The sequence below is a fragment of the Podarcis bocagei genome (assembly GCF_964188305.1).
Source record: "Podarcis bocagei genome assembly, chromosome: 11".
NCBI lineage: Eukaryota > Metazoa > Chordata > Lepidosauria > Squamata > Lacertidae > Podarcis > Podarcis bocagei.
In genome coordinates, this window is record NC_138136.1 from 57,196,092 (window position 1) to 57,221,593 (window position 25,502).

The 25,502-nt window shown below is 40.3% G+C and overlaps 1 protein-coding gene across 7 annotated transcripts in view; it reads right to left on the bottom strand.

Annotated features, from left to right (window-relative positions):
• The window catches only part of ARK2N (arkadia (RNF111) N-terminal like PKA signaling regulator 2N), a 53,674-nt gene that overhangs the window by 17,754 nt on the left and 10,418 nt on the right, over positions 1 to 25,502 (bottom strand). For 5 of the 7 annotated variants that reach the window (XM_081213009.1, XM_081213013.1, XM_081213014.1 and 2 more), the window contains exons 2-3: positions 17,596 to 17,691; positions 11,405 to 12,221 (exon numbers count right to left, since the gene is read on the bottom strand). In XM_081213009.1, coding sequence (XP_081069135.1) covers positions 11,405 to 12,128 — 724 coding nt within the window. In that variant the 5' untranslated portion in view covers positions 12,129 to 12,221; positions 17,596 to 17,691. Of the gene's footprint in view, positions 1 to 97; positions 5,660 to 11,404; positions 12,222 to 15,780; positions 15,913 to 17,595; positions 17,692 to 25,502 lie in introns of those variants that run through there. The other 2 variants (XM_081213015.1, XM_081213011.1) reach the window with 2 other exon arrangements.

The window sequence follows — 25,502 nt, forward strand, 5'->3', positions numbered from 1 at the left end:
AAATCTATTCAGCCTGATAAACTGGTTTCAATCTCAGGTTGTTACGAAATGCCTGCAAGAGCCATGATGAGGGATAAGTGCAATGGCATGAATGCCATTCTTTTCTTATCAATGAAGACAATGTTCAGCTATTCCACAACGTCAGTATTCAAAATCAGAACATGGGACAGGCCACTCACCCTTGAATCTGTAGCAAGGATAGTACTGAAACAATGCAACCCAAAAATTATTGTGCAAGTTGAAAATTAGAAGTGTTTTTCTGGGGCTCTGAGGGCAGGATCAGCAGGTGCAATCCATATAATTGCTGGACCCTGAACCACCATTTCCTCCTATGGAGAAAAGCTTTAAAGGGGTAGAAGGATCTGACAATAGGACATGTTGATCTAGAAATAAGGCTTCTCACAAATTATTTGGGGGTAAGGTTTACAAGTTGCTCCTTCGGTTCTAATAACACCATCAGGACATATTCCATTTACTGCACCACTAGTAATGATTGTTTATTTCCCCCATAATTTACAGATTAAAAAAGATGAATGCACAGTTAAATAAATCAAATTGTCAAACCTATGGCATCTTCATATTCTACTTTGCAGATACCCACTGGTCAGATTGCAGGTGGTTGGTGCATAAAGCTATTATGCATGCTTAAGGGATCTAGAGCCAGCTATGAATGTTTGTACGCCTTCCTTCCACCCCTTTCTTGAGAAGCAAATTCCCTCTTCTTGCCTCAATCATGGACAAGGAAGGTGTCACCAGCCATACCAATGCTTAACAAAAGCCAGGGTTCCTGTTGTACTGGGATCTGAAAGTTGACAAACTGTGGTTAGAATTAACCATGCTTGTAACATTTCCCTTAAGGCAGGCACCCCCAAACTCAGCCCTCCAGGTGTCTTGGGACTACAACTCCCATCATCCCTAGCTAACAGGACCAGTGGTCAGGGATGGTGGGAGTTGTAGTCCCAAAACATCTGTAGAGCCGAGTTTGGGGATGCCTGCCTTAAGGTGTCTGGAGGGAAGGGGATTTACTTCTGAGGAGGGAAGGCACAAACTCTTGCACAGCTGACTCCTGATCTTTTAAACACAGCTAAGAGGGAGGCAGCATTACATCTCCATTGTCTTTCAGAGGTCACCAAATTAAAGACAAACTGTCTATTGAAGAACTCTGTACAAACAGAGTTATAATAAAAAGTACTGCTTTGACACCAAAGGTATGGTAGCACTGTAGAGAAACCACAGGTTTTTACCGAAAACAAAGGTGATTATGCTTTGCACAGGTAAAGAGTGAACAGAATGCTAAACATGATTATTCATAAACATCAAAAGACCTTTCAGGGTCTTCAGTAAAACTCCCATCTATTTTCAATATTAATTTTTGCAAGGGGCTTCTAAGAACAAAATTACAATAAAATTATGCTAACAGGATTATAGCCAGTTACAACTAGTTTCGATCTCAAAACTATTACATTGTGAGATGCCTATAGCATAACCCGACTCAGCTGATCTAGATTCTAAAACACCTGTATCATCCATTTTAAAAATATGCTTTAGAGCATGCTTGAGGCAATGATGTTCTACAAAAAAAGCAGCCCCTGCGTGCTTGGGAAGACCTGTAAAGTTGACATGCAGTTCCGAATATATTTCTAAATGCTTAGATGCCTATTGGTACTAGAAAGGGGTACATACTAACTTCAACAAAATAATCACAATAATTTCTTAATTTTAAAAATAGGTAAGGACAAATTCATAACGTTTTATTCAAGGCAAAAAAAGGAGAGAGGGAAAAGAAAAGGTCTTGTCAAGATTATAAAAAATTACTCTACTGTTTGAAATCAATCAAGTTAATGTACACATGATTTCATATTAGGAAGATATCAAATTTACATCAAAACACTCATATCAAAATTATACAAGGAAAGATTTAACACCAAAATTGCTTTAGAAACCATTCATATTTTCTTTTACATAAAATTACATCCTGCATAGCCTTTCAACTGTTACCCTGAAAATACAGCTTTTTAAAAGCAACGTTTATTCTTAAAAGACATTGTGTAGAAGATAGGGCAGCGAACGCAGGTACATATTTCCAAGTTATCTTACTTTCATAAAATCAGTTATGACATTAGAAAAGGGGGAAGGCCAGTGAGCGGCACGCGGCAATAAAAAGGCAGGGATCCAAAGAGTTATTCTAGGAATGCCCCAAGGTCTTGGAAATGTCTGTTGTCATTTTTGAATGCTTGTCATTGAACAGCACGTCACATTACAGCCTGCTTTCAAAAGCTCCCTCAATTCCAAGAGCACTTTGCCATGTGGTACAGGAAGGTGTTGTTAGAGAAACACAGTCCTTGGCCATGAAGAAGCAGTCACCCAGTTCTCTGGATGTCGGCCAGTGTTTGCAACCTGTAGTTTTAGGTCCTAAGCAGTCCTAAGCACAATTACTTCAAAGCTCCATTGAACTTAATGAGACTTATTTCTGAGTAAGCATGTTTAGGCCCACACTGCAAACCTGAAATAGATGCAATGTTGTTTTGACCTTTGTTTGCCTATAACGGAAGGGGTTATGCTGAGCTACTGTACACTGTGCAAGCAGCACATATGATTTGCATTTAAAAGCCTAACTGGAGAAGGAAAACGGAAAACTTTCAGTTTCCATTATGAGAACAAAGTTTATCTAACCAGCAGCTTTATAAGGTTCATTACTCTACACAAAGCTACTTCCCAGGTGCAGAGTTTACCCACAACCTGCAAATTACAGTAATTGAAATAATGCTTAGGCATTTTCAACCAGAGGTGTTAGGGATATAGTTCAATTATTCCTTCAAGGCTGGCTTGGAAAATGCTTGAACTGAAACATGGGTTAAAACAATGGCCACAATCCAGAAAGTCATACAATAAGCACCACATACTTAAATTTTCCACATACTTGTGCATCCCTTGCACCATTAAATTTACACTTTTAGGAGCTGTAGTCTATGTCACCCAAAAAGTGTGGGGCAGGTAAAATGTGAAAGTTCTACCATGTTACTAGCCCCCAAGACCTGGTTTGAAGAAGAATGTCTTACACTGCTTCCAGAAGACATACTAGCTTGGGTGAGTCACATGGGGAAGAAAATTTAGAAGCTGAATGCCACCATTGGCAGCCACCAAGAATGCCAATCTGTGCACCTTGAAATTCTGACTGGATGCCCAGAAAGTTTCTAATCTCTTAAATGTAATGATGATAAAAAGGGAAGAAAGTTGGCTCTTAGGTATACTAGAGCAGTGGTGGCTGATATCAATTTGAACTGGCAGAGCCAAAGGCAAGGAGACCAGGGTGGATAAAAAAAATCAATGGTTTAAAAATAATAATAATAAAATGGATTTTTATTTTATTTAAATCAGTTTTTTAAAATGAAATGCTTTTGGATAAAAAATCTTTCTAAAGATAAGTTTTCTATTTAAATTACATTATAGGCCAAAGGCTATTCATCAGGAAATAAGGATCTGTTTTAAGTTTTCATGTGCGCTACAACTAAAGTCTAAGGGGTTTTTTTTGTTTTTGTTTTAAATTGTTTAACCACATCAGTTAACAAACATGGATACATATGCTATACTGTTACAGTTTTAGTTAAATAAATTGTTTAAATTGTTATTAAGGAAATGATTATTTTTCTCCTTCCAATAAAGTACAGCAGAAAAGTTGCCCAAATATAAACAGTTAACTTATTAAACTTCACAACAATGTCATAATTATTTGTCTATGTATTTCTACTAGTATAACCAAATCAGTAATTTTTCATAAAACTATAAAAACCACTCTGAAAATTTATTATTCCAAAAATGAAACCTTCATCTGGTTGTAAATATTAAGATTATACCAGCAAGAATATATTTCTGTAAAAAAAAAAAAAGATTTAAATCAAGTCTTACCGACTAGTGATTTAACTCATGATTTAAATTGATTTGATTTAAATGATTTCCTAGAGAAAGCTCAACAACTTGCCCATGAAGGAAACCATCAGTTGGTGGAGCCAGAGGCAATGACAGGCAGAAAAAACAAATTCATGTTGTCCTCATCCTCCTCTCTCTGCTAGTTCTACAATGGCAACACTAAGGCCAGGGAGAAGGAAAATGATGGGCACAGCTACTCCCGGGACTGGTTTTAATAAAGAAAGCAGGCAGGTGGGCATTGGCTAAGACTTGAAGCTGGTGGAGCAATGCCCCATTTCCTGTAACAGACCGGCCTCCACTGTACTAGACCCTGATGGACTTGTACAACAAACCCTTGCATCGGCTGCCTAAAGAGACTCTCTGGATTGCAGCCAATGTACTTTGTTCTTCCTCCATGGTAGATCAGATTTTTTTTAAAAAAACCAACCCTTGACCAATTATTATTTTTTTACTTCAATACAGGCTTCTGGAGTTTAAATGGAACATGAAAATACAATCTGATCATGTATTAACACACACCAATTACTATTTTTCTGTTTGTGGACAGGTGGCCTAAGTGTTTAAAGCAGTCGTGCTGGTACAATAAAAAACTTATTCAACCTCTTTTATTAAAAAACGTCGAATTTTCTAGAAGTTAGTGTAACCCAGGGTAGACAGGCCTATTGCTTCTAACTATCTCTCAAATTCCTGTGGTCCTGGGGTAACGTGAGTTTTTACCAAAACATATGCTTCCTAAATGTCATAAACACTTGTGAGAAAAATAAAGGCTAAAGAGGGGCTATGAATACTGGTTTATCTTATCATCTCGTCCATAGACTGGCCAATCCAACAGGATTTGATCCAACAGGATCAAAGGAGAAACCCAAAAAATATGGCAAGCAATATATAATCCTGTTTATGATGCACAATCTAGATACTAGCATTTGTTTCAGAAAATATTCACAGGGTATACTGTCTGGGTACATAAGGCTGCTTTCAATTCCAAATTTGTATTTCCACATATAAACACTTTTGGCATGCAAAAGGAGCATACAAGTGAATACATTGATTGTTCCTACAGTAAGACACACACAAAAAGATCACTAAATTGTATCTTGCCAAGCTTTGGTGATGATAAGCTGGAGAGGAGAAGCATTTAATGGTAACCTTAAGTACAAATCTGTTGTCTTCAAAAAAAATCCAACACTGGCAGTTAAAAAGCCTAAACAAGGAACAAAAAAAAAACACATATAGAATACAGCTTTTGCAGTTCAATAAAGTTCAACAGGAAAGGTTTGGGAACCATGTTAAGTTTGTGATTGATTCAAGTTGGGGTCTGCGATATTCCCATTTTCAGGAAAGATAGCTGGGAAATTGTTATTTAAAGTTGCAGTGTCGGCATTTTGACAGCTCACATAAGAATTAAAGGGCGGCTGTGGAAGCACTTGGCTATCAGGCACCTGCACAAATACCCCTGCCTGAGTAGCTGGGGAGATTCTTTGGCCACCTAATGGTACTTTAGGTTCCCTGGGCTCCAGCTGCTGCTTGCTTTCTTCATCTGTGTCAAGGCGGGTTAGCTTTTCTATCCACATGCGAAACTTCTCCTCTGTCTGCCTCTGCATCTCGGCAAAGCAGTTCATGGCCTCTTCCAGGACACTGCCTATGCAGTTCCTATCCCATACGGTGCCCCTGTCAAGCAATCCTGGAATTTCCCTGGTCGCTCCTCCAGATCCCCCAGCACGACTGAAGCCAGCTTTAAAGACATTGAGGCCATTGCATAAGACATCATTAAGGAAAAGGTAATCACATCCATACATTAAGGCATGCGAGCACGAACAAGCTACATACTTGCTCTAACTGGTCAGGTAGATAGAATCTCTGAGAAGCACTGAGATACCTGCCCAGTTAAAAGTTCATAAGCCACCACCCCAACATAATTATTTAAATCTTTTGGCTTTCAAAACATTTTTTCAGAAGGTGAAATCAACCCTATTTCTAAGTTTGGTGTCTTCCTCGCTGAACAAAAGCCAAAGCAGCGTAACTTTGTAAGAATCAAAATCTTGTTTTATGAGAATACAACCAACACTCAAATCTAATTTTATGCACACTCCATCTAAGTAAAACGTAAGAGTACAAGAGTTGCCGTGCGAGATTAGAGCATAGTCCGTCTAGTCCAGCATTCCATTTCCAATATCTGACCTCACAAGCAAGGTACGATGGTGGTGGCTATTCGTGGTTGTTTCGCCACGTCATCTGGTCATCAGATATATCTACTGCCTCTGGGGGTGAAGGTTCTGTTTCTCTCTCAAGGTTACTAGCATCTGGGAGACCACCATGGATTTGATTTTATGGATTTGAATTATATTAAAATAATCTTATCTTCAACTACTTAGCATAGAAGGGGAAACACAGAGCAGATTACGCCAAAGAAAAGCACAGGGCTGCATCCAGACCTGCCTGCAGCAGAACTCTAGGTGACCATGGGTAAAAGGGGCTTTTCAGTAATTCATCCCTTTTGCCGACAGCCCTCTATGTCCCCACAAAGCAGCTCTGGAGGATTGAGGTATCCTCCAAAATTGTGTATGGGGTCCTATGGAAGGGGGGAGAGGGGCTGCAGAAGAGGGGAAGCACTGGTGAAAAATGCCTCCCTGTACCCCATTTGCAGGATTAAGTGTGTGGAAGCTCCTGATGGATCAGAACCTTATCTGTGACTGGAAAGAGCCTTTCCGATCAGAGGGAGATGTCTGAATCCAACCCACAGTCTTTGTTTACTCTGCTTCAAGGAGAAAATCCCAAAACACGAAGACCTGTATGTGGACCTTGTGGGTGAAAACATTCCCACAGGGAAAAGTTGCTCTTGCAGATAGTCAGAACCACAACTCAAGGAGAGGATCCCAAACATGCACAAAGAAAACCCTAATTTTGAACTCTGAGCAGCTCATCTAAGTTTGCAGAAACATAATTTTCATTCTGTATTCTAACGGTAGTATGTAGGTCTTCACAAATCTCAGACTTTTCTGCAAAGAATGAGGTGACACAGATTATGGAAGGTGGATGTGGGCCTGAGAGATGAAACATGAAGCACAAGTGAAGCATGGATAACGGAAGGAAAATCTACAGATAATTTCTAGTAGTGATTAGCAAGTGACCAGCAACACACTACTGGTTTGGGACTTGCCTACACGTTTCCATCTTATTCTCTGCAACTGTGATGTCCAGAATTTATTTTAGAGGGAAATATTACAAGTTTAGGAATTTAACTGGGCACCTGTTCTGAAATACTGACAGTGAAAAATACTGGGGCATCTCACTTGATTTGTAAGTCTCTAGCTCAGTGTGCTAGAATATGGGGAGGAGAGTCACACATAGCTGATGCTATGGGAACCTACCACAAGAATACCATGAGGGGACTACTACTGATAAATTATAGTGTTTAGGTTAGTTTTTGCATTCTTTTTCAATGGCAAACAATTAAGAGTATGACATTATTCTGATAGATTGCTTTCTCAGGAGGCAGAGGTTAAAATTCTCAAAACCTGAGTATCAGTAGAACTAGGCCTACTATCCTTATAGGAATGAAATATCTGGACTTTTATTATGGGATGCATTCTTCTTGAGTTGTTAGAAGCAATATATCTTCACTTACAGTGAAGTCCTTCAATGACTAAAAAGATCAGAGGCAACTAGATATGGAAAGGTCTGTCTTTTGAGCTCTTCTCATAAACCTGGCATTCTATAATAAAAGCAGCTGCTTTTGAAGGGAAATTCAGATTTCTTCTCCAGGGCAATGTCTACCAGAAAGAAATTCTGGGCTCTCTTCTATCCTCCTCTCTTCCAGGATGACAAGAGGGGCAAAGGGGTGTTTCCTTCTGTTCGGAACACAGAAGAACTGCACTAATATGGCATGATTTACAAGATTACAATTCCACAGCCAGAGCTTTGGCTCTAGACTTGTACCCACTACAAATACAACTAATTGCAAACTGTAGGCTTTTATCCATGTTTTCAGCTGGGTGGGGCAGGGTTCTTCCCTCCCCCTCTGTAGCACCAGCACTGGAACTACACCTTGGGTTTGTCCTGCTTGCCACTGACAAAAAGGACAAGAGGTAGTTGAACCCTACTAACACTGCTGAGGGTGAACTTTCAAAACAGCTTGCAGCAATGGTAGATTAAAGAAAGATATTCATTTCCAACTTACAAGAAGGACATATGGTATGGTAGCTATAGAGGGGCAGGCAGAAACCCTTGTGCATGGTTATGGTTTTTAGGCAATTGTCACTCCCATTCAATTTCCAAATGACACTGTCAGTGAGTTCCTTTTTGCAGCTCTGGATAAAATAGCTCTTTCAAATTTAAAATATAATTTTACTCAAAACTTCACTGTAACAGGCACCAATCAGATCTACCCTCTGTAGGTCCCCAAACCTAGATTTTATTAAGAGAAGGAAAACTATTCAATACAAACAGCTTAACGCTTATGCAAACTGACACTGAGATAGATATTTAAATGGTGGCTAGGTCTTATCTTTACAAAGGTTGCCTTGACATTTTTAAGCGATATAAAGAAATCCAAATGCACGTAACTTAAAGAAGGCAAATACTTGGCCTCCACAACCCCACATGCGTGTTTTTTGCACTAATTTCTCCAAAAATGGGTTACTTTAGGGTTATGGTACATTATTTACTCTCCTGTTTACTAGCAAAACTAAAATGTAAACAAGCAGGTACAGATTATGTACTTTTCACTTAGCTCTTCCAATTTCCCATTGTGGTGTTTTTTGCCTTCCTTAAAACTGAGAAACTCTCACCTAGCCAAAAAAAAGAGGGCTAAGATGCATTGCAAGTTCCTGAAACTATGTGTGTGCTCATGAGCACTCACCTGAAATTCCAGCTTGCAATCCTTGACTTATTTTTTACCCTAAAACAGAAATGCAACAAAAACAAAATCCTGCCCCTACTTAAACTGACAATCACACTTTCAAAAGAATCACAATTATATAGGTTTTATATTTATATAACAAGCAAGGCAAAGGCACCGATGGAGGAGTGATCCACACTTTTAAAGACTTCATTGCTTTGCTTCATACTATGCGCCAAACAACCAATATGCCCACAGTGAAACATGCCAGAGAGAAGCATTGTTAATGGAGGGCATATCACACTATTATTGTGTGGAGGCTGTGATGATGTAAAGCTTGCTACTCTTCCATATCCTTCAGCAGAGAGAAGCTGACTTAAGGGCTTGTCTATATACAAACATTTGAACAAGATGGCCCCTGCCATTGTTCGGTGTCCCATCAGAGAAGGTTTAGACAGCAGAGATTCTGCTTTACAGAAGAGACTGTACTAGAGATCCCCTTACTTGATAGGAAGCCCAGCCTACACCTCTATCTCCATTGTGTCTACAATGTCTGCCAGTACTTTACACCTGCACAGAACTGCACACAGGCATCAAATCAGTGGAATAAGATAGCCTGCCGTGCAGTCAGATTCTGTTAGCACTACACCAGACTAGCCAAGACCCACCAAAAACCTGTTGTGGGTGTAATAAAAGATTCCCTGTTCAAAACTAGTGTGATATGAAAAAGGGCTAGCCTAGATATTTAGTATAAGGCAGCTTCCTATGTACCCTGAGTCAGAAAACTGGCCCATCTGAGCTCAGTACTGTCAATACATACTGGTAATGGCTCTCTAGACAGCAAGGCATTCACTGGCAGAGATTGAATCTGGGACCTTCTGCATGCAAAACAGATCTTCTACCCATGAGCTATGGCCCTTCTTCCCAGTATGCCGGTTTTTTATATGTAGCCAGCATTTTATGTGGAAAACTATGCCATGTCCATAGTATGAAATGGTACAGTCCAGCAACAGAGCCAGTCTGCTTGGGATTAGTCCCTTACACCTAAGATTGTAAACAATCTTTTTTTAAAAAAATGCTATGTCCAGAGCAAAGCCTTAGTTTGTTCACTGATATGGCATCTTACTAGGCACTGCTGCAGTGCAACTTCCATTTCTTTTAACGGGTTTGGGCAGAAAGCTCATGATATCCAAAGTGACATGGAGGCTGGGCAACTAAAAGCCCTGGCAGACTACATCCATAAGCAACTGTAAAACCCAAAGGGCTGTGCAAAGGCAGAATCCATCAAACTTTAAAAGGTTACCACTGGCAGAAAGAATACTTGAAGGGTCAAGCTGAAAACACAGCATTGTAGTTTTCCTTTTAAGTCTTCCCACATCATACATAAATAGCTTTACTGAGGACACAGGTTTTAATTACAAAACTTATCTCTCTCATGCAAAGAAACAAATGTTATGTTCACCCATAAAAGATCGGCAAACCAAAAGCTTTTTAAATAGTATTTTATTTTAAGGTTGCTATAAAATGCAGTTATTTTGAGTACCATATGCCAAGTAGAAGATACATATTCCTCCTCATGCTATTTGGGATAAAGGAATAATGCAGGCCTTAACAAATGGAAAGCTGTCCAAAATGCACCTTCCAGTATTTGATCGTAAGAATGGCCCCAATATTTGATTGTAAGAATGGCCAAGATATTTCACCTCTCAGTCACACAATATGGATGCAGCAGGAAAAATGATATTAGTAATTGTGCAATCCATGCAACAGAGGACATTGAAACCCTCTGGCTTCTGAAACTGAGGGGTAGTGTGGAGGCTATTAATTTGCAATCGATGTGCAAAATATTCCTCATATAGGTTCTGAAGTAACCAGCTCACACAGAGAGCCAGTGTGGTGTAGTGGTTAAGAGCGGTAGACTCCTAATCTGGGGAACCGGGTTCGCGTCTCCGCTCCTCCACATGCAGCTGCTGGGTGACTTTGGGCCAGTCACACTTCTGTGAAGTCTCTCAGCCCCACTCACCTCACAGAGTGTTTGTTGTGGGGGAGGAAGGGAAAGGAGAATGTTAGCCGCTTTGAGACTCCTTAAAGGGAGTGAAAGGCGGGATATCAAATCCAAACTCTTCTTCTTCTAATTGTAACACACAACGAAGCTGAACCAGTTTATCATGCACTAAAATGAAGTTGGAAAGTGCACCATTAAATTCAGTATTGGAGAGAACGTGGCCTTCTCCAACAGCAAAACTATGCCCCATGGTGTTTCAGATGCAGATACAGGAACAGTTGCAGCATTTTAAAAGAATAATCCATTTGTAATAAAATAGCTTCAAACTAGGCTGTTTTAAATATGTCTGTCTAAGCCACACTGATGTTAACTAGTGGGGGCAGAAAGCAGGGTCTGGAACTCAACTCACCATTACCAGTTTTTTAAATTTTCAATTCTGCAAATAAGAACATTCAAAAACCCCAGGACCCAACTTTAAAACATTTCACATACTGCAGCCCTCAAATTTACATAGAGTTGCAGTTCTCCTAGTTTATTATTTCTATTTTCTCAAGTGTCGCTCCTCTAAATTTAGCAGGACAGCTGAGAAATGACGGTAGGAGCTTTACCAGTTCAGTTTAAAAAACATCCTCTACCTGGTATCTCTGCAGTGATTGTCTTGCTGCTCCCTGAAACTTCTTCATCATCATCTGATGAACTCGTGCTTGAGTCACAGGTCAGGTCACTATCACTGGTACTGCTGTCCTGCAGCAGGTTGTATTTCTTGCGGGCAGCTGCCTCCCGTTTCTGCCTCAATAACCGAATTCTCTCTTTGTGCTTTTGGCTCCGATGACCTTTGACCTTAGCGACACGACCATTCTGCTTATCACTAGACTGCCGGTTTTTCTTTGCAGCCATTGTTGAGGTTTCACTCTCCGACCTTGACCGCCTGGATTTCCTCCCAACAGTAGACCCTGATACCGCAGAAGCATCTCCTTCTATAGTTGCTTCAGCTTGGCTGGGCTCGTTCTCTTCTGCGGAAGACAGAGTGTCTGAATCAGCCAAGTGCCCACTGGAAGAAGGGGACAGCATGCAATGGTTGGAAGAGTCACTCTCATAAACACGGCCAGCTGTTGGTTTGTCACTCTCTGTTGATGCTAGCTGAGATTCTGACGAGTCTCGTCTCAGTTCCATCAGCAAGCATGGCATTGAGGCAAGCACTGTTGAATCCTCTACAGCAGCTCCGCTTTCTTTCTGGGCACGCATTTCTAGTTCTACAGGTCCCTCTTCACACAGAGCTGCTTCTTGTTTTTCTGGGAGTTTTGATGGAACCTCTGGGTCAATGAGTTCTTCTACTTTGTCTGCTGCCTCCATCTTCATTTCAAAATTTTAAGTCTCTCCTGGTCTCAAAGCATGGATCACAGAGTCTAGCGGACAGCGCAAATTAGCCAAGGGCTTCAGGAGGAAAGGAACCTGCAGGAGAACACACAGAACAAATGAACAGGTTTGGCAGTGACATAGTAGCAAAATTACGGTACTTTATGGAGAATTTGAAACAACCATGGGAGAGTGCAAAGGATCTTGCTGGTTATATAGAAGAAATCAATAAGTTTACTGAAGCCCTTTATTTTAAACTGGCAACTCAGTTGGGGCTTAACACTTTCCCAACAAATTTCAGGCTCTCCCCCCCCCCCCAATACTTCCCAGAGAGGGTCAAGCTGTGCTGAAGAGTCAAGAAATTAGCCTCTTGGGGACTTCTGTTAAGACATGCTTTGCTTCAAACATAAGGTCCAACTAAAGAGCACATTTGGGTACACTACGGAGTTCCAGCCCAAGGTTTCTTGCTAGCAATTTAGTGATGTACCAGTGGTGTGAAGCAGCACTAGGCCCAGGAGGGAAAATTCTTCCCATTTATCAAGAATCAGAACAGTGGCAGAAATGACCATTCACTCAAGTAGTTTGGGCACACACACACCTACAATTGATGTTGAAGTCTGGGAGCTGATCCAAATTCCTCTCCATCAACAGCAGTAAGAAGCAAAGGCCTCCTTCTTGCAAGGCTTTCAGATCAGTGCACAATAGTAAGCAAATAGATCAGTTCCCCTTTCCTCATTAAAGTGAGACCACAAGCTTCCAGGTGCCATGAAGGTTGATCTCCCTTATTCCATCACTACCAAGCCAACTATGGACAATAGCAGTACTAGGAAAAAGAACTGGAGCCTGACAGAAGACCAGAAGCAGAATGACTCAGAACTGTACCCAACTGCTCAAACATATAACTCAGTATATGGAATGTTATCTCAGCCTAAATTATTATTACTCAGGTTCAAGGGTTGATGCCAGTTGCTCACATTCACAATAATAATGACGGTGGGAAGTCAGGTAGGACTTCAAAATGTGTATACGCCAGACAAATTTAGATTATATCCTATTTAGACCATATCAGGACTTAATCTTCATATTCTATCAAATAGTTAACATGGGTCTGCATCCCGACTCATGTCTTTCTGTGGCTACATTAATATTTTTCTTTATCTATTTATCTATTTCTTTAGCTAACCTTTTAGATATTTGGTTTCCATGGTCAGATTTCATAGGCGTTAATACCGTACAGTTTTACTATGAGTATCATTTCTGTCCAAAGAAATGTCCACTGGTTTGGGGACCACCTTCTGGATTTTGAGCCTTCTATGTCAGTACTGCCCACTTGATAAAATGTTTCTCCACAATGACTGTGCTCTTTAAAATGGTCAAGGGTGCTTCTTACAGTTTAAAATCGGGTGCAGAAAAATGTAATGCTTACAAAGCAATACAGCTACTTTTTTTCAGAGAGAAGTGGCACAATGCTAAATAATTCTGTCCACATGTCCCCTGTCCTGTCCCCCAGTCTCAAACAAACGCACTGCTCTTCCAACATTAGTGGCTCAGTGGACAAAGTCCTGGTTGTGGGACGCTAAAGTTGTGGTCACCTTCCCCGGCTGGGTGGGAGTTTAAAGTTCTGAGATGATAAACATAGAGGACAGGAATCACTTTAAACAATGAGAAGTGCTATAGAAACGATTACCTTAAGATACAGGGAAATTCCACAGGAAAGGTGTTTTAAAGTAGACAGCAGCCAACTTTAAAAACAAAACATGTGAAAAAATGTGAAGCGATTCTTAGGATTCTGCATGTCATGTGTGGCTATATGACTCTCCAGATGTACTCATGCACAGCTATGCTGAATGAAAGTGCTTCAGTAGTAGATAGGTAGCCGTGTTGGTCTGCCATAGTCAAAATAAAAAAATTCCTTCCAGTAGCACCTTAAAGACCAACTAAGTTAGTTCTTGGTATGAGCTTTCGTGTGCATGCACACTTCTTCAGATACACTGAAACAGAAGTTGCCAGATCCTTCTATATAGTGAGAAGGTGGGGAGGGGTGTTACTCAGAAGGGTGGTGGGAATGGGAGATAGGCAGATAGCTGAGAGAGCCTCTTGACGACTCTTAACGACTGTAATAGGTCTTACAGGAAAAGGCAAGGGGTGGGAAGGTGAGAAATGGTTTAGTTATGTATAGTGAGATAAGAATCCAATGTCTTTGTTCAGTCCAGGTCTTTTCATGGTTTTAAGTTTGGTAATGAGTTGTAATTCAGCAGCTTCTCTTTCCAGTCTATTTCTGAAATTCCTTTGTAGTAAAACAGCTACTTTGAGATCTTGTACTACTTTGAGGACATTCTATACAAGATCTCAAAGTAGCTGTTTTACTACAAAGGAATTTCAGAAATAGACTGGAAAGAGAAGCTGCTGAATTACAACTCATTACCAAACTTAAAACCATGAAAAGACCTGGACTGAACAAAGACATTGGATTCTTATCTCACTATACATAACTAAACCATTTCTCACCTTCCCACCCCTTGCCTTTTCCTGTAAGACCTATTACAGTCGTTAAGAGTCGTCAAGAGGCTCTCTCAGCTATCTGCCTATCTCCCATTCCCACCACCCTTCTGAGTAACACCCCTCCCCACCTTCTCACTATATAGAAGGATCTGGCAACTTCTGTTTCAGTGTATCTGAAGAAGTGTGCATGCACACGAAAGCTCATACCAAGAACTAACTTAGTTGGTCTTTAAGGTGCTACTGGAAGGAATTTTTTTATTTTGAAAGTGCTTCAGTTATATTTATACTATATGTGCTTACTAGGGATAGGTATTTAAACCAGACTAGAGGTGATTCATAGGTGGGAAATGGCAAATGTCACTATCTAGAGATGCTTAAACATTACACAGAAGCCCCTCTGGTTTTAGTGGGACATAAACAAGTTTAAAGGTTGAGCTGGAAAGAGGGCCAAGGCTGCCTACCTCTTACACAAGTCTGAACCGACCTAGGAAAAGGCTTTATACCAAGTCAGACCATTAGTTCATCTACCTCAGTATATAACTGGCAATAACTGGCAGCAACTCTGCAATGTTTCAGACAGAAGTCTCACCTAGCTGTACCTCAAGATAGCAGGGATTGAAAGGGGGCCTTTGGCATGAAAATCAGCTGCTATACACTTAGCAACAGTATAAGAAAAATACACACAGGAAAGCTACAAATTTACTTCACTGAGGATGCCAATTGTAAATTATTTTACAATTACAGTGGTACCTCGGGTTAAATACACTTCAGGTTACAGACTCCGCTAACCCAGAAATAATACCTCGGGTTAAGAACTTTGCTTCAGGATGAGAACAGAAATCGCACGATGGCGGCACAGCAGCAGCGGGAGGCCCCATTAGCTAAAGTGGTGCTTCAGGTTAAGAACAGTTTCAGGTTAAGAACAGACCTCCAGAACGAATTAAGTACGTAACCAGAGGTACCACTGTATCACGGTATTTCTAAAACTAGCTACATGGAAAGGATCACTTCATCACAGAGTCAAAGAGAAATATAGAGAGAATATGAAACAAAAATAACTTTCAGTATTTACTTAACCATTAACTATAAAAAGTATTAAGGGCCATGTTCTTCAGACTTCTCATTTATAAACAGAAGTATGCTGCTGGCTTACTATGCAAGAAGACAAGCTAAGTACTTGCTTAGAAGTAAATGTGCCGCTCACGGTGCACTGATATCATTACTTCATGCAACATTCAGGTTCTTCTTTAAGGTCTCGTTTACAAGTACTGGCCTAGACTGACCCAGATAAACTTGTGAGATGTGGCAGAGGAAACAGTATAAGAAGAGGCAACTGAATACGAGAAAACATTTATTTCTATCCCTGAAAAAATTCGGCCACAATGTTATCTTTTTAATTCAAGCTTCGGTTAATAGAGCGTAGTATAATTAGGAATTCATTAGCCCAGCATCCACACCCTTTATGAAAAGGAATCTTATGCTTCATGTTTATCTAAAACAGATTTGATGAAATAAATACATTTTATAACAGAAATAAATGCTTATCTAAGCATTTTTTCTCTTCAATGCAACATTCTGACCTCTAGCTGTTTCCGGCTTATTTAGGAACCCTGGAATGTGCCTTATATAAAGTCAGACCACTGATTTAACTAGGTCAGTATCGTCTGTACTGGTTGGAGAATCTCAGGCCCAGGGTTCAAATGAGGTACTCCAGGAATCTCTCAGGCCACACACTCCTGACCCCCCCCCCCCGTTCTGCATCCTCCTCAAGTGTTTTTGCCTGAGTGGACTGTGTGCTTGAACTGTGACTATGTTTTTGGGTGATAACGCCAAGGCCAGTGCCTCCCTACAACGCAGCGTTGCCCATCATCACTCCAGGCTGATGTGACCCATCTCCAAGGACATGAGCACACGACTAGCAGAGTCCAAACAGAAACTGAGCCTTGAGGTGTAACATCTAAGCCTAATTTATTGCGCACAAAATCAAAAGTAACAAAACAAAGAAAATATGGCTTCTCTCTGCGTCTTTCTTCCTCGCAGAGAGAACTGCAAAAGCAATAGCTACACAGAACAGAACAGCGTATCTCAATTTCTGCTCACAAGACTCCAACAATCAGTGCTAGAATGTAAACAAAGACATGTGACATGTCACAATCCCACACGTCTGCAGCCTAAGTGAAGGATAGAGAGTTGCGTGCAAGTGTAAAACCCATGACTTTTGCAAGGCTGGAATGCAAAAATAGCAAGTCACAGCCACTACTCTACCCATTTTGCCTCTGGTAACACCTGCCACTGCATGCAGCCCACAGAAGGTTCCCCACAAATAAACTTCAGGCCCTTGGCCTGAGGTTTTCTGACCCATGGTCTGCCCTGACTGACGCTAGCTTTTTAACACTTTAAATAGATTTCCCCAGCTCTTGAACTCTGACCTGCTGCATGCAAAATACATGCTGTACCAATGAATTAAGCAAAACACATACATAGCTAAAGCTAAGACAGTTTAAAAGATTCTATACAATATTTAGTCAAAGAACACACAGAAGAGTTCAACTACTTGAGAGTGGGTAGTTAATTTAGCAACTTCTGTTTCTAGTGGCTACCAAAGCAGCAGTTGCCTCAGGCTAAATTCGCACTCATGGAGTTGTAGTTAACAATGTTCTACTCTGAGTAGAGCCATATGAATAAACATACCTAAGTTACTTATGTCCATTACTTTCAGTGGGTCTACTCTGAGTATGACTGTGAGTATCAATGTGGATACAACCCATCCAATCTAACAGTTAATATGCAATAGGAGAGAAATTACCACTTACAAGCTCAGTTTTTTGCTGCGTAGTTATTTGATGCGATAACTGCCTCTTATCTATGACAGTTAATAAAATTGATACATTTGGATTGTCTTGTTGTTTCTCATGCTCAGATGATGAAAAGAGCTGTTGTACATGAAGAGTATAAGATAAGGACTCACCCTTCAGCTACTGCTGTCACTGCTGTACCTGTTCTGCGGACAGAAGACTTGAGTGCCCAAAGTTGTCATTCTGGCTGTTTTTGACCACCAAACTCACTACAAAAACAAACAAAAACTCACATGTAAAAAAAATTTTTTTTAACAAAGCGAAACAAACAAACAAACAAAACCAGCAAAAGTTTAGCAGGTTCTTATCATTCAACAAGTTTTCAAGAAAGGTGAAACCGAATCAGTAGGTTCTTCTCCTTATATAGAATTCCCTATCTGTATGTATATATCCACAAGCATGGCCGATACTCCTAAGGATTATCTCCTTTGCATAGCCTGTACATTGCGCAGGAACACAAATGCATTTTCTTTACTCATAAGCCGACAGTGAACCTTCTCTCTGGGTTATGAGTATGCTGCATTAGAATTACAATTGCAATTACAACAACCATTTGTACATTTAAACATGAGGGAAAGCACTCCATATTTTTTTAAGTCTAGTCATTTTATTTAACAAGGGACAGTGGTAAATGCCTGCTTGACCAGCTCTCTTTGCTGACATATCAGTAACCAACCACAGACTGAAATTTTGAAAGATTCACTACTTAACCCTGCACGTGTTTAAACAAAAGTCAGCCTTTTCACATGTGTCCAGCCAAATTCTTGACTGCAGAAAAGACAAGTGCATGAACTTCAGACAATGGCATACCCATGTATTTTTCTTACACCAGTGGTCACTGAACTTTGTATTGAGACCTATCTTTGCTATTTTCAGATAACATTCTCTTACCTTCTGGTCACTATATGAGTGGATGTCTAATAGGGTTCCAAATTAAAACCAACTGCTGTAATTTGTCATCAATCTTTATCCCAGTTGGTTTTTGTCCTGGATCTGAATTAATGTTATGGATGTATGTATGTATGTATGTATGTATAATTAAGAGTTTTTAATTGTTTTTCTAAATGCAACATGCAATATTGTAAATCACATCAATATGCCTCATGGGAAGTAAATAATAATCATCCCATTTTGAGAGGCTTCATTATGACTGTAAAACCAACATTCTCACTCATATAAAGCCATTCACTCCTCATGAAGGAAAGAACAGGACAGTGCTTGCATCCTCTCTCTCACAAACCCCACTATGTACATGTTGGGCGGAGGAAGGTCGAAAGCAAGCAACCTCACGTGATGATAATCAGTCAACGCCTGTGCAAGGCTACAATTAACTCCAAAAAAGATGTAAATATATTACAATGATGCACCAGACCATGGTTAGCGAAGGCTTCATTTTTCTTTCAATGTATTTCTGCAGGTTTAAGCTGGTAAAAAGGCTCATAGTGTTGTTTTTTAGGTCATAACTTTGAAGGAAACCAGACATTTTAGTTGAAGTCTAGCACTTACTAAATGTTTTGAGAGTTACAACAGGAGTGCTAATTTAAGTACTGTACTGGGGTGGAATTGGAATGCTGTAAGAAGAGTTTTCTTGTCAAGCTTCTCCAAGTAGGCTTCACTGAGTTTTGATGACAAGCTACATCTGCATTACTTGATGCTGAACAGCAAAAATGGTAAGGATGACTAGTTCAAGTAGGGTAGGTTATGTGTGTGGGGTCCCCCCCCCCAATCCTGGGGAAATTAAAGAGTACCTTCCTGCAAGTAAATATTTCACCATGCTGAACAGTTGTCCAGTGGTCCATAGTCTTATAATTTTGCTCATCCCCAACTACTGGCCATGTTGGCTGAGAGTGATGGGAGGAACTGGAATTCAACCAGATCTGGAAGGACATAGGTTCTACTATCCCTGCAATAAGGGGGGTGCAGCAAAAATGATGCATCTCCACTCCACTCCATTCTATACTTCCATCACATTTTCTTCCTCAATTTTCTTTACAGCCACAGCTGCAAAGCTAGGATTCTAGCAAAATCACCTAGGTATATACTTTCGCTCGTATCTAGTTAAAATTATTTGCAACACAAAGAAACCTAAAAGCTAGCCTCTTTTCTTCAAAAACTAAGGTTGAGTCAAGTTGGTGTGGAAGACAACCTTTTGGAAGGTTGAGTTCTCCCCAATCAAACCACCTACCCCAATCTTAACCACTTCACTGCCATCTGCATTTCCCACTGATCGCTGCTTCATCAACATTCTTTATTTGATGTCATATGTAACCAGCCTGATTTAGCTATATGTTGTTGTCATTGAAGGCAAACAAAACTAATTCAGAGAGCAAAGTTTCATCTTGGCCATGAGTCCTGGAAGACCTGCTCCCGGCCTTGCAGGTCTTTTTATTCACTTGGCCTGGGAGGGTGGTGCCCTAACTGACTCCAGCTTCAAAAGCTAAGGTTGCTGAACAGACTATTATTGAGCTGCGGTATTGTTGGGGGGGGGGGTGTTACTGTTACTGATATTATTATTTTGTATCTTTATTTTAGATCTTATGATTTATGTGGAAATTGTTCAATTTGGCTGTGTACCTTTTGATGTTTTATTTATTGTTTATGAGTACTTATGTCTGTAATAATGTAATTTTTTTCTATGTTGTAAGCTGCCTTGATTGATTGTTCATTAACAAGTACAACAAATGGGCAGAAAACAGTCCCAGTCGCAGGATTAATAGATAGTATTAACAGATCTATTAATAATATTGCATATGCCTTATAATTTTAATAGATCTATTACTTATGCTACATATGTCTTACAATTAGAATTCTCTAATGCTGTAGATTGAAGATTATTATAGAAGGCACACTGAACATGCTGTGCAAGTAGAGCATTTCACGCATTCAAAAAAAAATATTTCACGAGTTTTTAGTTTAAGGAAGACTAAGTTTAGAAATCAAGTTTTTATGGAAGGAAATGTTTTGCCCCCATTCTACCAAAGGCTCTGGGAAATTACTCTGGCACTTCACCAGACAATTAATAAATTAGCCTGAGCAGCCACCCTAGACGCAGTGGGGTCTACTCTGTCCAACTAGATGATGAGTGAAACAAGAGATGAAAGGATGAAATTAGAGCACTGTTTCAGCAAGCTTTGCATAAACAAATGAGGGTTAAGAAAACAGACTGCTTCTATTTAGTGCTCAGCAGACAATATACCCAAGCCAGCACTAAGAGGAGGGGAAGTATATTTATTACTGTCTGTAGAACATCCTGTGCATTTTGAAAGCTACAACATATTTAATAAAAGTTTAAGAAGGTGGAAACATAGGGCAGTAATGTAAATGGGACACCACATTCGGATTAACAGATATCCACTTGCTAAAACAGACTTAACTCTTCCTCTCCTCACTCTTGCAACCCCTCAAATCTGCTGGGGGGGGGGTGTTGGGGTGCTTCCAAACATTGAGAGAACAGGAAAAAAGGAAGTTCCATCACATCCACTGGCATGGCATGGGGTGTTGCCCATCAAAATCTAAAAGGTGTGTGCACAATATAAAAAGCTCAAAGCCCAAACTACTGTGCCAAGCTAGTCAAAGACTCAATACAGTGGTACCTCGGGTTAAGTACTTAATTCGTTCCAGAGGTCCGTTCTTAACCTGAAACTGTTCTTAACCTGAAGCACCACTTTAGCTAATGGGGCCTCCTGCTGCTGCCGCCGTGCCGCCAGAGCATGATTTCTGTTCTCATCCTGAAGCAAAGTCCTTAACCCGAGGTACTCTTTCTGGGTTAGCGGAGTCTGTAACCTGAAGCGTATGTAACCTGAAGTGTATGTAACCCGAGGTACCACTGTATAGGCTGAGAAAAAAGGTATGATGCAACTGCATCTGCAACACAGTGGGCAATTCTAGTTATGTCTTCTCAAAAAAAGAGATCATACAACTGGAAATGGTGAGGAAAGGGGGAATTAAAATAATCAAGAGTCTGGAGACTTTTCCCTATGTGGAAAGGCTTAACAATATTTCCTGGGAGTTTTTAAATCTTGAAAAACAATGATGTAGGGGGACATTTGTTGGTTTTTTGTTTTTAAATAATAAACAACACGGAGAGAGTGGATAGGGGGAGAAACCTCTTAAAAGAACTCAGGATCCACTTCACGTCTTGATGAATTTTCTAATTTCTAATGCGAAGCCATCTAAGCTTGTGGTCATTACCACATATCATAGCAGTGAAACTGCAAGTTGCTTATGAGTCTGTACTGTGAAATAGTACTTCTTGTTTTATTTTTTTCCATTCAACTGCTTAGCATCAAGGAGGAAAGCGTCTATCAACAGATATCAGCCATAACAGCTAAATGGGATGTCAGAGAGTGTACACCTCTGAGTAAGAGATGCTGGGATCAATACAGGAGGAGAGGGTCAATGCCTTCACATCTTGCAGGCACACCTCTCAGAAACAAAATGCTAGACTAGCTGAACCATCAGACTGATCCAACAGGGCTCACAATATGACAGTCTACCTTGGGCTTAGGATGTACACAAATAAGGATGAAGGTAAGCAAGAAAGGAATCCTATTCTTGGAACTGCTGACACATCTGTGTTTGATAAATGTCATTTAGGGTGGAATTTAAGCCTTGAATCACCACATAGAACACAAGTGGCCATTGATAACTCCTTATTTTTTCTGTGTCAACTTGGGGTGTTCTGTGCCACACAAACATATCAAAATCAATCAATCATATCTCCCTGGCCCAAGTTAAGCATTCTATGTAGTACATCACACCAATGCAACGGAGACATTCCACTTTGTGGCTGGAAAAGCAGTGCAGCTTCAAGAGGAAAAATGCAGTGATAGGGAGGCGCATTTATTTGCCCTTTGTTACAGAAGCTATGAAATGAAGCATTTCCTGTATTACAAATAACCAACTCGTGAACAATTCTGAAATATTAACATTGCAACATAAGACATCTCCCTCCCAACTTCAGTGTCTAGACAATTAAACTATTAAGATCTCTGGGGTAAGAAACAGTTCTCTTTTAAGGACACCAAATATTGCTAAAATGGTATTTGAGCATCTCTGTCTACATTTCTGGAATCAATACCTCAATCAACATTTTAGGAATTCTGCTCAATATTTCCAACAAGTAGCATTCATAGATTTGGAGAGATCATTTGCAAGGTTACAGCTAGTAGATATCATATCCTACCGATATTGTATTTGACTTGTTAAGTTGAAGTGGCAGCAGGGTTGCATGGCATACGCTTTCACCTCAGGGCAATACCTGATGATACTAATCCTTCTGCTGTAAACTATTAAGATTTTATCTGCATGCTGTTAAGTCTCAATGAATGGCATTGGGCAATTATGTATCTCTGTGCTGGATTATTCTCATGAAATTCTGACAGCTGAAATGCTACTAACTGACAGGTAAACACTTACGTAAATATATGCAATATAAAATAAGTAAACATTTGCCTGTCAGTATAAAGATACTACAAATAACTGCATGTGTCTTGCGGTTGTAGGCTGTCAGTTCAGGGCCTTTGTGTGTGTTAAGAATAAACAGCTCCACAGTTTTTTCACACATACATCCTTTAAGATAGTACAAGTTTTTCCTGATGATTCAGGAAAATAAACTGCTTTCGTAAACCAAGTGTCAAACTGGTAGTCATTCAACTGGTGCATTTCATTGCATGTTACAAAATTACTGCACCTACTGATAACTGAATGGTAAATCAATGTGCTCATTCTTATTATATTCTAATCTTTGAGCCTTTGTTGAAGCAAAATAAAGGAGCTGTCATTTCTCTTTGGTTTCCAGTTATGATCTTGATGGCTTCTAAATCCCCAGTGGAGAAGATATATGGGCCAGAAAAGGAGGATCATCGGATCAGCAAACCACAGAAAGCAACCTAACAGAGGGTGGGATTCATCAGTCCCGAGAGAAGCCCTGTGTAAGGGCTTCTACTTACGCAATTGGGTTTTTCCTCCTTTCCTCCCCATGCCCACTCCAAAACTGGCTTTGGAAACCTCCTGGAACAGTGCATGGAGAGGGATTACTCCATCTGGTAAGCTTGCTCAGACAGAGCATTCAACATAGCGCATTGTTGAATTCCACCCAGAGCAATGGGATTACAGAATCAAGCCAAATATAACCTATGTCATGGATGCAGAACCTGTGGCTCTCCATTGTTGTTGGACTACGACTCCCATTAGTCCGAAATAGCATGGCAAATGATCAGGAATGCTGGGAGTTATCAGTGTAAGCCAGCAAAACCTAGAGGGCCACAGGCTCTCTCTGAAGGCTTATTTCTGGCTTCAGTTCTCATGATCTTGTTAAAATCTATCCTTTCCTTTTTTAAAAAAACTGAAATTTGATAATACGATACAAGAAAAAAATCTGTCACATAATTCCAAGCATGCTCACCATTAGGGTAAGGGTTACAGTCAATGAGGTGAATGAAGTAGAAATTACACCTTCGAAGTCTATTTTTAAAAGTTCAGAGGGTTCAGCACTGTTTACCCTTATCGCTGAGCTGATATAACAATTTCACTAACAGTGGTCTAGTACCTAGTCAAGGTTTATTTTCAAAACTGGACATCCCTGAATTCAAAATTCTAAATCAAGTTTAATTTGTAGAGTGCTAAAAGATCAAAACCAGTTGGTGCATTTTGTCCAAAGAACAATTGTATAAGCAATTCAACAGGTGATGCATGATGTTTCTTCAGGCTACAGATTTTTTTAAAGGTGTCTTTAATCATACTGCACGGTGTTTCTACAATTTCTATTGGAGACTTTTAAAGTTACAGCTTTTATTCTATGGCGCAGCATTAAGCACTCATCAACTGCCATCAAAAGTGAGAGAAGTCCTTCATGTAAACAGAAGATCTAGTTCAAGCCCATGGCCTTAAACAGCCTCAAAGAACTGACATTTTGAATTTCAGCAGTTAATGGAGGTGACTGCATTGAGCTGACTTGCATTAAACTCTGTTCTCAAACAACACACGAAAAACCATACCCTTTCCCCATTCATCACACTGGCTACATTAAAACAGAGACTTTAATAATTCTTCCTATAGCACAGGCTCTGCTATTCCTGGGAACACATTATTGAAAAAGCTAGGCAAAACTGGCAAATAAAGGGGGTGGATTGAAAACTGGCAGATGATTTTAAAATCCTCACTGAAACTGAACTGTCAAGACTTTGCTGAAGTCCTGCTAAATGTAAACAAGTATCACCACTGCATTCTATAATTCCATAGTCTCGTAAAACTAAAAGATGTTTGTAGAAGCAAGAACAGATTTCTTAGCTGTTTGAGACAACACAGTAGCATCTGTGAATTAGAGACTGCAGTAGATTCAGCCAAAGTTCCTTGGTTCAGGTTTCAGGCCACTTACTATCCAAAACATGGATAATTCTGACCACTTTCGAACACTGAGGAAATGGTCAACTTAGGCTCTTACCTGCAAAGTTGTCCTCCTGCAATTACTGCAGGTGCCACACTATACTGGGTACTTTTCCCCTCTGACCAGTAGGAGGCAGAAAATACCAAATACCGTAAATTTCGCTCCATAACACGCAGATTTTTCCTCCTAGAAAGTAAGGGGAAATGTCTGTGCGTGTTATGGAGCGAATGCCTACAGATGGCGGGGGAATCTGCTGCAGTCGTGAGCAGTCCGTGGCTCGCTTTGAAACAGCAAAGCGGGTGTAAGCAGCTCCTGTCAGCTAGCGGAGCCGGGAAGGAGGGAGAGAAGCAGAGCGGGAGTTGGCTGCTTTAAAACAACCCCTGCTCTCTGTCCCTGCCTGCAGTTTTTTGCTGTCCGATTTTGGATTAGCCACTGTAGGGGCTGTGTGTGTGTGTGCTTGAGCTATCGTTCTCCTCCTCCTGCTTCCCCTTCACTCTCCCTGCGCCCCTGCGACTTTAGAATTGACACTCTGTGTGTCTGTGTGTGCGTGAGGGCTCCTTCTCCTCTTGCTTCCCCTTCACTCTCCCAGCGCCCCTGCGACTTTAGAATTGACACTCTGTGTGTCTGTGTGTG